The sequence below is a fragment of the Notothenia rossii genome (assembly GCF_949606895.1).
Source record: "Notothenia rossii genome assembly, chromosome: 8".
Lineage (NCBI taxonomy): Eukaryota > Metazoa > Chordata > Actinopteri > Perciformes > Nototheniidae > Notothenia > Notothenia rossii.
In genome coordinates this window covers 13,526,231-13,538,833 of record NC_136906.1, presented here as the reverse complement: position 1 = coordinate 13,538,833, position 12,603 = coordinate 13,526,231, and the positions used below count along the sequence as shown (strand labels likewise).

The 12,603-nt window shown below is 36.9% G+C and overlaps 1 protein-coding gene and 1 long non-coding RNA gene across 2 annotated transcripts; both read left to right on the top strand.

Moving 5' to 3' along the window:
* Window positions 1-2,115: 2,115 nt before the first annotated feature.
* LOC307016053 lies at window positions 2,116-3,022 on the top strand. The gene is made up of 2 exons (XR_013801735.1): window positions 2,116-2,427; window positions 2,882-3,022. It is a non-coding gene; the product is annotated as an uncharacterized lncRNA (long non-coding RNA).
* A 1,124-nt stretch (window positions 3,023-4,146) lies between these two features.
* Window positions 4,147-11,542, top strand: LOC307015379 (interferon-induced protein 44-like). The gene is made up of 9 exons (XM_079643936.1): window positions 4,147-4,165; window positions 5,223-5,323; window positions 8,915-9,008; window positions 9,100-9,133; window positions 9,357-9,552; window positions 10,045-10,197; window positions 10,373-10,541; window positions 10,687-10,787; window positions 10,931-11,542. The coding sequence occupies exons 3-9, from the start codon at window positions 8,933-8,935 to the stop codon at window positions 11,090-11,092; spliced, it is 891 nt and encodes a 296-aa protein (XP_079500062.1). The 5' UTR covers window positions 4,147-4,165; window positions 5,223-5,323; window positions 8,915-8,932; the 3' UTR covers window positions 11,093-11,542.
* The last annotated feature ends 1,061 nt before the right edge of the window (window positions 11,543-12,603 follow it).

Here is a 12,603-nt window from a genome sequence, read left to right as displayed (position 1 = left end):
TGAGACAATAGCAGGCTACAGATGCGGACACACACACACACTTACACACACATATATATATATATATATATATATATGTATATATTTTATATTAATATATACAATTTCAGAATCAAACAGAGCACTCTCATAATAACGTAACACTATCAGAGACTGGATATATCCCCCCCCCTCTCTGGTCGCTACAATGGGGATTGAAATTACGGGCCAAACGTTTTATTTAGTTATATTACAAGTATTAAAAGTAAGCATCTACGCACTGTACAACACACACCTACACACTGTACCACACGCACCTACAGCTCCTAAAGCACATAATCAGGCTACAGCCGTTGTATATTTTATTATGTGAAGCACTAAATGGTTTTAGAAAAATATCGACTCTTTGTTTGTAGCCACAGTCAGGGCGACTGTGGCTGCGAGGGAGTGCGGTCGTCTTTCAACCAGAAGGTTGTGGGATCGATCCCAGGGCAAGATACTTAACCCTGAGTTGCTCCCGATGGCATGGCCAACGGTGTGTGAATGTGTATGAATGTTAGGTCCTATAGAGTAAGGTACACTGCTCTGTATGAATGGGTGAATGACATGTAGTATGTAAAAGCGCTTTGAGGGGTCTTAAAGACTGGATAAAGCGCTATATAAGTACAGTCCATTTACCATTTACCATTTGTAGATATCTACTCAACTAAAGCAAATAAAGAGAGTAGGCCTGTTATACTGAGTTATATATATTATACACACTGCTCTGCTTTCTGCACGGACCTCACAGCTGTTCTCTCTATAAACATTGCGTCGCGATGAAAGCAGTTAATAAAATATTATCCAGGAGATGCATGCAGAGCTGTCATTGGCTCTTTGAAACATCTCTGTTCCCGGAAATGCATCTACGAAGGAGCCGTGGAGGACCGTGGAGGACCCATCAGTGTATCCTCGGTTATAGCTCCTCCAGAGAGCCTCCTCGACGCTCGATCCTCGGTCCTCGAAGTGCATTTAGAGAAATTAGATGTCCTTCAAAATGGCGCGCTGAAATTCATTTCCAGGTCACTACCGGAGGACCGAGGAGTCGAGGAATCGAGGAGGGGGATTTGATGAAATGAGAAAGGGCCCCGGTGTTTCTTATTTTTGCTTGCATTAAATGGTTCAACAATGATGTACATTAATTGTTTAACATATTTGGTGAATCCATATTTTGTTGTTACATTGGGAGGGTGCAACGTCATGATAATCAGTGCCTATTTTATACAGTGTGCCTATTCTAGGATGGTTACATTTTAATGCTTTGATTTCTGTAAAGATGAAGATGAAGCTGTTGATCTACAATCATTTGATTCTCACCAATAATATTTTGAGCAATAAATGCATTCACACATTCAATTGTGACTTAGTGTGTACTGTAGTCATTTGGTGTAAATCCTCATTGCTGAAAAAGTAAGGTTGAAACATATGTATTCAAACTTGATATGAATGTAAAGGATAGTCAAGGCAGCACATTTATTTGGGTTGTTGGCACGCAGCAAATCATTTTCGGGTGGTCTCTGCTGTTTTGCTTCTAACGCTATTGCCTAAAATGAATAATTGTACCGTATGGTTTAACAACAGCAAACTTGACATTTTACTCAGTAACAATACCTCTACTTAAATGTCTTTAGAAATGTCCCTCTAATCAAAAATGCTACAAACGCTACAGATTCATTACACTTTCATGCATTTTCTTTAAGTAGATTTAGAATAAGCAATTTGGAGAAAGATATTATACAACTCGTTTTTGTTCAGAAAATGACATCACCTTACTGTAATGCAGCCACAATAACACTGATGCCAGATTATACCACCTGGCAATACCATGATATGCTGTGGCAATAAAATATCTTAACTCTCCACTAACACTTTTCCTCCAAAAATATAACTTAATTGACAAGATACATTCCATAAATTATGTTTAGTCTGTATATGTAAAATATTACTTAAATACAATTTCAAAAAGTTACATATCTTAATAAAAACATTGTAATTTAATTTTTGATTTATTGCTACATATAAATGATTGGTATTTTTTCCATGCTGCTGCTGCCTCTCGAGGTTGAGAGTAGTACTACATCACATAACACTGACAGAGTGCAATGCAGGAAAATAGAACCGGGGCTGTTGAGAAAACATCCGCAGCTGCAGCCCTGCAAGCCCACCCCCTCTCTTCTCCCCTGATTCTTTTAAATCACGTGATCTAAAGGAAACTGTAGATACCACCAGCGCCATATAGACTGAGAGTTACGTCATCTCCGTTCACTCCAATGGACCACTTTTTTACAGCAATCGTTGATTGGCGAATCGTGGAGCCTCTCAATCGTTCCCCGGAAGTTATCGCCAAGGGTAGCAGAGCTGTAGAGTTGCAGCATACAGTAATAGACCGTTCGTGACGGACTTTTAAAGGTAAGAAGAAGTTTACAGATTTATATTGCGGATATTATCAGTACATCTGATTCAAATTAACATGTGTATTAAAGGATGTCAGTGGATTATCCCTAAATTAGTAGATTTAGGGAACGTTTACAGATAACAGATTAAGCTAGGATACCATACCAGAGTACCATAGTGGTTGAATACACAGTATTAGGAAACACTTTATACTTACTGGACATGTTATACTCATTACATACTGTATATAAAATATGACCAAGAATGTGAGACAACTTTATAGAAATTCATATCACATCTTTTACTGATGCCATTTGTCATACTTTGTTAAACTCACAAATAATAAAGTTCCATAACTTCAGTTGTGAACAAAGACCACACTTTATATGCCCAAGGCAATTTCCCATCCAATAGGTGTGCTATATAGGTGTGTATAACCATTTCTCCTGTCTGTTACTCCCTCTTTCAGCACAAGAACCAGAGGGGGATTCAATGGAGCACCTGAATACCTGCACTGAGACCCTCACCCTGCACCCTGAGTCTCAACTCTCAGTGTTTTTCAAGCCTTTCCCTGTTTTTTTGTATTAAACAAAACATTAAGCTTTCCCAAGGTGTGGTTTTCGTTTTGTGAAAAAGTGCAAATGCAGTGTTTGTATATAATAACCTCACATATTTTGTTGCTGTTGGTTGTGAAATTGCTCCTGCTGACTTGAGCCAGCCATTTTTTCCTCCACTCTGTGTCAGTGGGGAAGCCGTACATTCGTACTCCTTTCTCGGAGCAATTTGAGCATCCCCAGGCAGCACAGCAAACCATGGTGGCGACTAGGAGGCAGCACAGCAAACCAGGACAACACGGAGGAAAAGGCACAGACAAACTGCATGATATGCTATTCAATGTTTATTGAATTCCATGTATTTGCAATGGATGTTCCTAAAACAACACATTTATCATCATCATCATCATCATGCTGCTGCTGCTGCTAGTCCTTTGATAGTCACCTGTCGGTCTCCTGTCCTTTCTGAAAGCCATAAAGATGACATTAGTCATTTAGATAACTTGTGTCCTCAATTACCATGGGATTACTGAAACTACCATGAATTTAAGAAAATTGTAGAAATGAATCTAATCTGAATTTTGAAGCATTCCTTTAGATCCCCTCCCTCTAAATATATCAATAAACATTAGAAAGTGGTGCTCCTGACTACCATACAAGTTTAAGAAGATAATATTGGTTTTAAAGAATTCAAAGCTATAAATAAACAGCAACAGGCTCTTTAACCAAGACACTGTTGGCCTAACATGTAAACTAGTTGTTCACACTAATCCTAATATTATCACTTAATATTAGCAAATTCTATTTTATTTTTTAAAACATATTGATGTAAATACATACACATATTGATTTGTTGTATACATATTGCAAATCAAAACCTTTATTCACTAATAATTACCAAAAATCGTAGTTCTATCTCCTGTTATCAATGCATTCACATTGCCCGCCATGAACTTCCGGGGAACGATCCTCGTCTACATGAACCATGTGACGATAACCGTTTTTGGACTTCCGCTGTCGTAACTCTTCTATCTATATGGCGCTGGATACCACCAAACCAGAATCAAACAGCTATACTGGACACACTTCACATTCTAACCATGTTTTTGTATTTCAATAGTATTCTGAGGTAAAATCATGAGAACATGTGTTTAAGTTCTAAAGTCACATTCAGATTCAATTTCAAAATGGGTGTAGAGGTCTGCCGTTGGATCTGACACAGACTAAATGCAGTCAGTCATTCAGTTGTGACTATTGTCCTTTGTGAAGAATGACTAAAGAGAAATCAACTTTACTTTATGAGGTAAGTAAACATTAAGTTGTACATCGATAAAGGCAATTCCTTTAAGTCACGGTGTGCTATCACTGAACTTGAAAGTGAAAGTGAGCAGTTGTTATCATATAAATCATTCTTTTCCTGTCAGTTGAGAGGCACTTGGGTTAGAGGCACATAACTGAAGGTGAGGATTTTCTACAGTATTATTTCCCAATTCAGTATATTCTTGTTTTTGTTCAGAAAATGACATCACCTTACTGTAATACAGCCACAATAACACTGATGCCATATCACACTATTGGGATAAGATATTACATTGCATTTAATTTAGCTGATGCTTTTATCCAAAGCTTTTATCGTGTCATTTCACATTTAACAGCAGTATCTTTACTGAATGCACCAGCTCAGCTTCAACACAACTCCTCTGCCAATACCATGATATACTGTGGCAATAATATACCTGAACTCATAGCTCCACTCACACTTTTACTAATAAAATAAACTTCATTGACAAGATACATTCCATACAAGATGTTTAGTCTGTAATATTACTTAAATAACTTTTCAAACAGTTACTTATCTTAATAAAAAACATTATAATTCATTTTGATTTATTGCTACATATACATTATTTGTATTTTTTCCATACTGCTGCTGCCTCTCGAGGTTAAGAGTAGTACTACAGCACATAACACAGAATGACTGAGTGCAATGCAGGACAATAAAAACGGGGCTGTTGAGAAAACATCCGTAGCTGCAGCCCTGCAAGCCCGCCCCTCCCTTCTCCCCTGATTCTTTTAAATCACGTGATCTAAAGGAAACTGTAGATACCCCCAAACCAAAATATAACAGCTATACTGGACACACTTCACATACAAACCATGTTTTTGTATTTCAATAGTAGTCTGAGGTAAAATCATGAGAAAATGTGTTTAAGTTCTAAAGTCACATTCAGATTCAATTTCAAAATGGGTGTACAGGTCTTCCGTTGGATCTGACACAGACTAAATGCATTCAGTCATTCAGTTGTGACTAAGTATTGTCATTTGTGAAGAATGACTAAAGAGAAATCAACTTTGAGATAAGTAAACATTAAGTTGTACATCGATAAAGGCAATTCCTTTAAGTCACTGCAGTGCTACAACTGAACATGAAAGTGAAAGTGAGCAGTTGTTATCATATAAATAATTATTTTCCTGTCAGTTGAGAGGCACTTGGGTTAGAGGCACATAACTGAATGTGAGGATTTTCTACAGTATTATTTCCCAATTCAGTATATTCTTGTTTTTGTTCAGAAAATGACATCACCTTACTGTAATGCAGCCACAATAACACTGATGCCATATCACACTATTGGGATAAGATATTACATTGCATTTAATTTAGCTGATGCTTTTATCCAAAGCTTTTATCGTGTCATTTCACATTTAACAGCAGTATCTTTACTGAATGCACCAGCTCAGCTTCAACACAACTCCCCTGCCAATACCATGATATACTGTGGCAATAAAATACCTGAACTCATAGCTCCACTCAGACTTTTACTAATAAAATAAACTTCATTGACAAGATACATTCCATAAATTATGTTTGGTCTGTAATATTACTTAAATAACATTTCAAACAGCTACATATCTTAATAAAAAACATTCCAATTTCATTTTGATTTATTGCTACATATAAATGATTGGTATTTTTTCCATACTGCTGCTGCCTCTCGAGGTTAAGAGTAGTAATACATCACATAACACACAATGACTGAGTGCAATGCCAAAAATAGAACCGGGGCTGTTGAGAAAAACATCCGTAGCTGCAGCCCTGCAAGCCCGCCCCTCCCTTCTCCTCTGATTCTTTTAAATCACGTGATCTAAAGGAAACTGTAGATACCACCAAACCAGAATCAAACAGCTATACTGGACACACTTCACATTCAAACCATGTTTTTATATTTCAATAGTAGTCTGAGGTAAACTCATGAGAAAGTGTGTTTAAGTTCTAAAGTCACATTCAGATTCAATTTAAAAATGGGTGTAGAGGTCTGCCGTTGGATCTGACACAGACTAAATGCATTCAGTCATTCAGTTCTGACTATTGTCATTTGTGAAGAATGACTAAAGAGAAATCAACTTTAATTTATGAGGTCAGTAAACATTAAGTTGTACATTGATAAAGGCAATTCCTTTAAGTCACATGGTGTGCTATCACTGAACACAGGGCCGGCCCGTAGCAGTGGCGTTATAGATGTTCGCCTAGGGCGCCAGATCTGTATACAATAATTAAAATCAAGCGCTTCCTGGTGTGCGAGTGAAAGAGCAGCCTCCTGGGCGTCTTTACAAGGAGCTCCCCTCCAGTCTCTAAAAATGCACAAAAGCTTGTAGGATAAATCACAAAGATCATCCTCAAAAATAACAGCTGGGTTGATACTGGTGAGATCGTTCTGACAGGGATTTGCTCGCAGATAGGACCCAAACACAGTAAAACACATTAGCGGGTATTAAAGTTAAACCAAAAGCGAGCTTTAATAAAACGCCGATCCAAAAGAGGGGGACGAGACCAGATAACGCAAAAACGACAAAACAAAGAAAAACGAAACGAGTACAAACCAGAAGACACCAGGAACAGGAGCAGAAACGCAGACAGGAACTTGGGCAAGCCGCAAGGAAAATAGACGACACTCTCACAAAGAACATGGAAAGACAAACCTGAATACACACTAGACTTATCACAGAGAAAAGACACAGCTGGAGAGGGGAAACACAGGGCAGGTGAAAACACTCAGTCAATCAGGAACAGGAGGTAAAACCAGATAAGAAACAAGGAGGAAAATACATCTCAAAATAAAACAGGAAACTATACCAACACAAAAACCCATAATCATGAGACAGAGTGACTGAGTGCAATGCAAAAAAAAGATCCAGAAGCCCTCCCTTCCACACCTGTGAGTCTGTGCTGTTGTGGTTGGAACTGTCAGTGAACTTCAACCACAAGACGCAAATGTGCAAAACAACGTCCAAGCACTCAGTGAGAGGTTCATTCTTTTAAATCGCGTGATCTAAAGGAAACTGTAGAAGACACCAAAGCCTGTCAAAGAACTAAATTGGACGCATTTCACATTCAAATCACGTTTTTGCAGTTCAATAGTATGGGAACGTCAACTCATGATCATAAACTGATTTTATTCGTCTAGAAGAACCTCTGGATACGTTCTATAGTCACTTTCAATTTCAATTTCAAAATTCAATTTATCAAAATGATGAAAAGGAAGTTGGAAAACAGTATTGAAAAGGTTTTATTTGAGTTTATCACCAATACAAATAAGGTTTGTTTTTTAAATGAAAATGACCATCACCGCACATCACAGGGTGTATTAGGTTATACTGTAAGGCCTGCTTCTGGATCTGCCACGGACAACAACAATGAAAAATAAACTGTTAAGATTATGGGAGGGATCCCTATTGTAGCAAATTATGTTCTACATCATTCCTTTTGACTTTGACGAAGTGTATCATATTAATTTCACAAAACAGAAATGAACTTCATGAGTTCAGTAGAAAATAAGTTGTTCAATGATAAAGGCAATTATTTTTAGGTCAGATCGTGTGCTATAACCTGAAAAGAAAGTGAGCAGCAGTTTTCATATAAAAGAGACTTTCCTGTCAAGTTGAGAGGCACTTGCGTGAGAGGCACATAACTGAAGGTGAGCATTTTCTATTATTTCCAAATTCAGTACATGCTTTTTCATATCAACATTGCAAGTACAGTTTAGGAGTCACGTAGTACAGTTAGAGATAGATACTTTGTGTATGTTATTTTAATTTTTTTATCTCAAACCGTTTCATTTATTGGGTTTGCTTTAATCTCTTTATAAACTGTACAAAAACTGAATTTGCCAAAAAGCTGCTTGTTTGTAGTGAGCAAGATTAAATGAAATATAATTCTCTGGATAAATACAAAATAAGTCATTTTACCAGAGATTGCTGCTTAGTGATTCACTTACAGTAGATGTCCGGGTCTTGGTTTGAGTATAGTCTGATCATAAGGCAAAGAATGCATTATATGGTATTTGTTCCTGACTGCACTCAAAGAGAAGAGCATTTACACTCTCCTTTATTCTTTAAATAAAAGAAAGGGGAAAGTGAAATAATGTATTTGACCTTAAATGTCTGTTAGAAATAAGGTGCAGTAAACATAAACAGACTTACACAGTTTCACTGAAATTGTAAATAAACTAAATATTTCAAGTCTATTTTAAAACTACATAGACTTATTTGAAGGGTTTAAGATAACACTAAACTGTCCCTATGGCAGTAGTACGCTTATCAAGAATATACTGTAAACTTATAAGCTAGTGCTGTGAGTATTTATTGAGCGGGACAATTTCGCTTTTGATTAAGTGAAAGTATTTATTTTTACCGTTTTTAATTAATTTACCTTTGTACTTTTTAAATTGAACACATATTTGTTGTATAGTTTCTGCATTAACAATTCAACAGACTTTAAGATATTAATAAATTATAAAAAGTTTTCCTGTGCAGTACATTTGAGTTAGTATGAGACAATGCAAAACAAAGGGATTTACAATATTATACATAATTATAACAATACTTTGCTATACATGATGAATGTTGTGAAATATTTGATCTCAAATGTTGTATTGATAATGTTTTTGCAGCAATTTTTTGTTGAAGCCATGGGAAGCGACCAAAGTTCCCCCGAACCTTCCCCCCCAACTTCCCCCGAACCTTCCCCCCCACCTTCTCCAAAAGGTGAGTTATATATTTCTAAACATTGCCTATTAGATCAAATCAATCAAAATGGGACTAATGTTTTACTGCAAACGTTCACTTTACTTTTCAGTTCTGCCTCAAGAATGGAGGAACGGTCCTTGGGGGTGAGTTCATTTTTCAGTGTTAGGTGTCTCTGGTGTTTAGTGGCTTTTATTCAAATAACAATTTTTAAAAGCACAACAAGGAACTTGCACACTGCTTTGTTGAGATTGACCTTTGTAATGAAATTGTTTCTATTTGTTGTCACTTCTTAGAAAAATAATGTATTTTTTTCTTGGGTCTCAGTGAAACCATTATAATCAACTGATTTTCTTTTCCATTGAACAGGAAAAAAGCAGTAGACTTGAAGTTTGTGAAGGATTACAAGCCTTTTAAAAAGGATATCCAGCTCAGATTTATGCTCTATGGACCTGTTGGTGCTGGCAAGTCCAGCTTCATCAACTCTGTGGAAAGTGTTTTACGAGGCAGAATAACTGATCGAGCTAAAACAGATGGGATCTCTGGCAAAAGCTTCACCACAAGCGTAAGAATCCCTTTTCAGTGTTATCATGATGAATGTCTTACATTGTAACATTTGAAATGTAACAACTCTTTTATCTATTATATTATTTTACTTTTAAGCAGGAGACAAACTTCTATGGTGGCCCTAAAAGTCAAAACATAAAAACCTTTCACAAGACACAACAACAATTAAAAAACATGAAGTATTTGTTTATTTGGCTGAGTGGTTAGAGCTGGTGCCCCATGCTCTGAGGCTCAGTCCCTGCTGAGGAAGATGCACGTTTGAATCTGGCTTGTGGTCCTTTAACACATGTCATCCTCTCTATCCCCCCCGTTGTTTCAAGTTGTTGTGTTTTGTAAATGTACTTTGTTAAAACAAATTATTGATTTAAAAATTGTTGTTTTTCATTTGAATGTTTTTGTTGTTGTTGCATTTTATGAAATGATGTAATGTTTTGACCTTTAAGGCAAACTAACTACCATGTCATTATAACGGGACTTTCTTGCCTTACAGTATAAAGCCTACAAAATCCAAAAAGGAGGACCAGGGACACATTACCCTTTTGTCTTCAATGACATCATGGGCCTTGAGAAGGATGCAGGAAATGGAGTTTGTGTGGAAGACATCAAACTGGCCATTAAGGGCCACATAAAGGATGGTTACAATGTACAACTGAATTATTTAAACCTTATCTCTGTTTCATATATTTGAGTAACACAATCCCACTGCATGAAAAATATTTTGCACATGAAATATGGAAAGCTAACAAGGTTCCAATAGAAACTATTGTATTTCTGAATTCTAATGTAATTGTTTGATCCAATTTAACATTTTTTTCCAGTTCAATCCTATCTCTACCTTGTCTGCAAATAACCAACACTACAACAGACACCCCTCTCTAAATGACAGAGTTCATGTTCTAGTTTGCATCATCCCTGGCAGCATAGCAGGATTGCAGGATGATTCTGTGAGAAAGTTGAGGGAAGTCAGACTTGCAGCCAGGGACATGGGTAAGGGTTAGGCTTTTACAATAATGCATACAATCAAAAATGATGTATCATACTTTGAAATAATATGTATTATTAAAATATATAATATTAAAATAACCTGTCCAACATTATTTGAACTTATTTTGATTCTCCTCTGTATTGGCAGGGATTCCTGAAATTGCTATTCTCACCAAAATTGATCAAACCTGTCCAGAGGTTGGCAGCAATATACAGAACGTGTATAAGAGCAAGTACCTGAAGAACAAGGTATGTTTCAATCTGTAATTTAGTTTGTAGAGAGCTGCAATTAAGGTTGGAATATCATTTTTGTTTTGCACTGTAATATTGTAACAGCAAAATCTCCTTGGATCAGCACTTTCATTTCTTAAATGTCAAATTCTTAAATGTAGATTGAGGAGGCGAGTGGCGTGCTGGGTTTCCCACCAAGCTGCATCTTTCCTGTGAAGAACTACCACTCAGAGCTCAACACAAGTGATGACACTGATACACTGATACTGAGCGCACTGAGACGGATGATTGAATCTGGAGAAGACTTTGTCAACGACCTGTAAAACTACATTATGCTGAGGCAGGTCTTGGAAACAAGAATGATAATTACATAAAGTGGGCAATGTAGCTTTTAGGTTTTCATGTGCAGCCTGTTATGCACCATATCTATATTATAAATTATGGTATCTCTCACTTAATGAGTAAATATGAAAAGGCTTTATTTTACCTGTAGTTGAGTTTTTGCATCATGATGTTGATAGTTATGCTTTGTTGATTCATGTGGTCATTTATATTGCTGTCTCCAAGTAATCGAGAATCTGAATATTAGCAGGTCAAAAGACACAATTATTGGGAAATTAAAACGTAACGTTTAGACTTTTGATTACAGATGCTGTACCTGTCACTGATTAAAATGTATTTTCCTTATCAAAGTTGGAAGAGATTTATAGTTAACATTTTACTACTGTACTGTGGTTCAGGTAGAAACACAATAAATCGCGAAAATATAAAAATGTGCTATTTGTCTTTTCTTATGAACTTTTTATCTATTCCACACATTACTTTCCAATAGGTAATTTCACAACTGTCCATCAGAGAGTGTAATTTGAGGGCAATTTGAGTTGTGTGTCAATGAGGATGGAGATCGAAGCTACAGTATATAAAGGGTCCGAGTACAAGGGTCCGATTTGAGTCCTGGGTGCTAAAAAATAATAACTTATGAATCTTAAGTATTTTCACTAAACAAATGTGAAAAGCTTTGTAATGCATTCTTAAGTCTGTCACTGTGTGTCAAGGCTCTACTTTTACTGGACCCCTAACTCTAATCCTCTAATAACTCCTAATATGAATAGCTGAGTATTGATTTCTAATCTGCTGTTCCTAGACCTGCTCTTATTAGTGAAGCACAGTGTAGGCAGTCTCTGCTCATGTCACTGCTTAGAGAGAGTGAGGACTTCATACGTAAGACAATTTAGGAAGAACACTGTTAAAGCATCAACCCAACAATAACACAGACCACAGCCTGTTCCTCTCAGAGGGGATGCAGAGTTGGATGGTGCATGGGTTGAGGACCATGCAATCATTTGACCCTCTATCTATCTGCAGGAATACTGGTGTCATGTTTTGCTTAGTCATTGGGTGGGGCTGTGCTAGGCGATAGAGAGAATATATGCAACAGCAGAGTTCAGATGGATATTGAGCTTCATAGTACTGCAGCAGGTACTGCCACTCTGCTCTCTGAGTAACAAAATAGGAATCTGCCCGAAAAGGGTCACCTCAGCATCTATATGGAATTATTTTGGATCCATGGCTAATCCAAAACTGCTTAAACTTTTGAAACGGGGAAACCTGGAGGGTTTTTCCAGCTGCTTTTCAACAGGGAGTGTTCATATCCATTCAATGTGTGACCCGCCTAACCTGCGTCAGATGTACCGTACATTCTTTCAAAACAAAAGACAAAAACCGAAAGGATATGAAAGCATATCAAGTTACAGGTTCTCACACAAAACACTACAATGTAAATAACACTAAGCAGGATTCAACAACTGACAAGTTAAGGTAACTATTTTATTAT

Bases quoted from the DNA above. Each gene is read 5' to 3' on its own strand.
- LOC307015379 (XM_079643936.1), top strand. From the start codon at position 8,933: ATGGGAAGCGACCAAAGTTCCCCCGAACCTTCCCCCCCAACTTCCCCC. The intron at 10,542-10,686 runs GTAAGGGTTAGG...CTGTATTGGCAG, and splicing joins ACTTGCAGCCAGGGACATGG to GGATTCCTGAAATTGCTATT. The intron at 10,788-10,930 runs GTATGTTTCAAT...TCTTAAATGTAG, and splicing joins GCAAGTACCTGAAGAACAAG to ATTGAGGAGGCGAGTGGCGT.